The sequence below is a fragment of the Ciona intestinalis genome, chromosome 1 (genome assembly GCF_000224145.3).
Source record: "Ciona intestinalis chromosome 1, KH, whole genome shotgun sequence".
Taxonomy (NCBI): Eukaryota; Metazoa; Chordata; class Ascidiacea; order Phlebobranchia; family Cionidae; genus Ciona; species Ciona intestinalis.
In genome coordinates, this window is record NC_020166.2 from 8,473,220 (window position 1) to 8,476,790 (window position 3,571).

General features: G+C 37.9%; 1 protein-coding gene across 2 annotated transcripts in view; it reads right to left on the reverse strand.

Moving 5' to 3' along the window:
- LOC100175056 (WASH complex subunit 5) overlaps nucleotides 1–3,571 on the reverse strand; it is a 24,536-nt gene that overhangs the window by 4,186 nt on the left and 16,779 nt on the right. For both annotated transcript variants that reach the window (XM_026836569.1, XM_018816046.2), the window contains exons 17-20: nucleotides 3,397–3,498; nucleotides 2,592–2,716; nucleotides 1,789–1,872; nucleotides 503–684 (exon numbers count right to left, since the gene is read on the reverse strand). In XM_026836569.1, coding sequence (XP_026692370.1) covers nucleotides 503–684; nucleotides 1,789–1,872; nucleotides 2,592–2,716; nucleotides 3,397–3,498 — 493 coding nt within the window. The remainder of the gene's footprint in view (nucleotides 1–502; nucleotides 685–1,788; nucleotides 1,873–2,591; nucleotides 2,717–3,396; nucleotides 3,499–3,571) is intronic.

Genomic DNA, 3,571 nt, shown 5'->3' on the forward strand with positions numbered 1-3,571 from the left:
TGTTTGATATCAGGCTTTGGAAACGGGCATCAATTGATCGTTTTATACCAGATGCGCCAATTAAGACTACAATATTAAAATACTTCTACCAATCAGGGGCAGTAAAAAAGGTTGGAATAAAACTAACATTAAATGGTTTTGGGTAATGCCTTTGGACTGCTCAAGTAACATTTTGTAAAATACGCTTACAGTTAAAACATATAGTGGGATGGGGGAAGATGGGACACCTTTAGCCCAAAATATATAAATATCCTGATCGTATTTCAAACAATTACCAACGGTCTATGACAGTCCCGAGGACAAGGTTTTATAATTCTTTGAATGTTCTTTGTTTACTACCAAAATGTACGAGAAAATGAAATGAAAAGGTGTCCCATCGTCCCCCATCCTACTATATTTACATTTAGTTGGAAGAAAATAAGCATGGTCGCTACACCTAACGGACATCAATTAAATTGTATACGCGTATTCGAAACAGATTAAACTAACAAAGTATATATACCTAATACATCGCGGTGAGGAGTTATAGTTTTATGCACGGAACCCAACACATCTATCCATGCTTTGTCCTTCAACACACTGTGTTGTACCATCATAATGAACTGCTGTAGTTCACGAACAACCATGAAACTGAACAAGCGATCTAATCCAGACAACCCATACACACCAAGTGCTTCCTGGATCCTGAAAAAACATGGGCGAATATTTTTTACAAATTTTAATGAAATCTGGCGTGACATTGTTAAAATACAGTTACACTCATAGTTGTCAAACATAGGAAACCTCATTGATTAATGTGGTGAATGCAATATACTTTGGCTCTGCTTGTTTGAATAGACACCTAACAGCAGGGTAAAATCTGGAGTGACATTGTTAAAATACAGTTACACTCATAGTTGTCAAACATATGGAACCTCATTGATTAATGTGGTGAATGCAATATACTTTGGCTCTGCTTGTTTGTATAGACACCTAACAGCAGGGTAAAATCTGGAGTGACATTGTTAAAATACAGTTACACTCATAGTTGTCAAACATATGGAACCTCATTGATTAATGTGGTGAATGCAATATACTTTGGCTCTGCTTGTTTGTATAGACACCTAACAGCAGGGTAAAATCTGGGGTGACATTGATAAAATACAGTTACACTCATAGTTGTCAAACATAGGGAACCTCATTGAATAATGTGGTGAATGCAATATACTTTGGCTCTGCTTGTTTGTATAGACACCTAACAGCAGGGTAAAATCTGGGGTGACATTGATAAAATACAGTTACACTCATAGTTGTCAAACATAGGGAACCTCATTGAATAATGTGGTGAATGCAATATACTTTGGCTCTGCTTGTTTGTATAGACACCTAACAGCAGGGTAAAATCTGGGGTGACACTGTTAAAATACAGTTACACTCATAGTTGTCAAACATAGGAAAATAAAACCCCCTTAAATAATAATCCCACATATATAACAAACAGACAAGGTATAGCTACAAAACCACAGTCCCTAAAACTGCACAGCAATGGCAACATTAGGCTTTCTAAATCAGAGGTTTTTAATCTAACATTTTCCCCAAAAATATAACGATAAGCAAATAAACCTGAAAAAACTTTTATTACATTTTGTTTTAATTATAATAACAAATATTTTAATAATAATAACAAAAAGAAAGACACCAGTGCAAGATGTATGTGTACATAGGTGTCCTATGGTAACTAATTCAACTTTACTTTTATAACCAGCTTGTCCTCTGTACAACAGGCAGCATATATAACAAGCTACAAACCTTGTAAACAGCTTGGTATCAGCAACTTCAACTTTAGTTTTCACATCATACCAAGTTCCCAACAAATCAACATACGATGTTGTTCTAAAGTGTGTTTGATGATTAGTTAGGAAACTATGCCGTCCCAGAATCAATGTAAAGGTTTTATTGGATTGTTGTATTGTAAACTAACAGTTAAATACCCTGGAGTTTTGCCAATTTGGGTGACTTATCCATGGTTGCCACTCCCATGCCCACAGTCAATTGCTAAAGCTATTGCAGTGTGTGGATAAGCAGACATCGCTTTTGGTTGGTTTGGTCATTTATATCCTCGTGGGTGGGAACTTAAGTGACTTGTCCATGGTTGCCACTCCCATGCCCACAGTCGAGTTGCTGAAGCTATTGCAGTGTGTGGATAAGCAGACATGACTTTTGGTTGGTTTGGTCATTTATATCCTCATGGGTGGGAACTTAAGTGACTTATCCATGGTTGCCACTCCCATGCCCACAGTTGAGTTGATAAAGCAATTGTAGTGTGTGGATAAGCAGACATGACTTTTGGTTGGTTCGGTCATTTATACCCTTGTGGGTGGGAACTTGAGTGACTTATCCATGGTTGCCACTCCCATGCCCACAGTCGAGTTGCTGAAGCTATTGCAGTGTGCGGATAAGCAGACATGACTTTTGGTTGGTTTGGCCATTAATGACCTAAGCCTGTTTTCACATTAAGAATACAGTAGTATGGCAAACGGCTTAATACAAAAATGACGCATATTTCTACACATGAAACAAACAAGTAAACAATATCAACGTAAACCTCTTACCTTCCGTCAGTTATTCTTAATGTTTCCCTAGCGAGACGACCGATGAAATTAACGGATCCATCAACGGGGGGAAACCGGGGTACCGGGATATCTTTGGATTGATATAAACTCTCGTAATCTTGGATCTGGGGTTAAGTAACATTTATTAAGTGGCGAGATTTAAACAAGATAGAATTGGACAGGACAGCAGAAACATATAGTTAGACACACAATCTAGTAAAACAAATCTAACTCATTGGTTGTAATGTTTACTAATTAATGTAGTTCAAAAAAAATGTTCTTTAACCCAGTGGTCACTAATGGGTTGCATTCTGGGTGTCTCGGGTAATAGGCCAACTCTGGTTTAAATCCCAGGTCCCATGGCGTGCCTCACTGTAGGACCTCACCCATATAAAATAGAATGTACATATACAATGTTAGGGTAATAGGCAACTCTGGCCAAAATCCCAAGTCCCTATGGCATGCCTCACTGTAGAACCTCACCCATATAGAATAGAATGTGCATATATAATGTTGGGGTAATGGGCCAACTCTGGTCTAAATCCCAAGTCCCATAGCATGTCTCACTGTTGGACCTCACCCATATAGAATAGAATGTGCATATACAATGTTGGGGTAATGGGCCAACTCTGGTATAAATCCCAGGTCCCATGGCATGCCTCACTGTAGGACCTCACCCATATAGAATAGAATGTGCATATACAATGTTAGGGCAATCGGCAATCTGTGGCCTAAATCCCAGGTTCTATAATGTGCTTCACTGTAGGATGCACTTATGTAGAATAGAATATACACAACAATTTACCTTTTGGCGCAAAAAACTGTTACATTCCTGCTCTACATTGTAGTTTATAATACGAAGCATCTCCTTTTGCCAAATCTTCAATCCATAAATATCAACATAATCCTGATGGAAGAAAACTCAGTGTTTATTATAAACAGAGATAAATATATAATGCCGGGTTTTCTATAATAAGAGT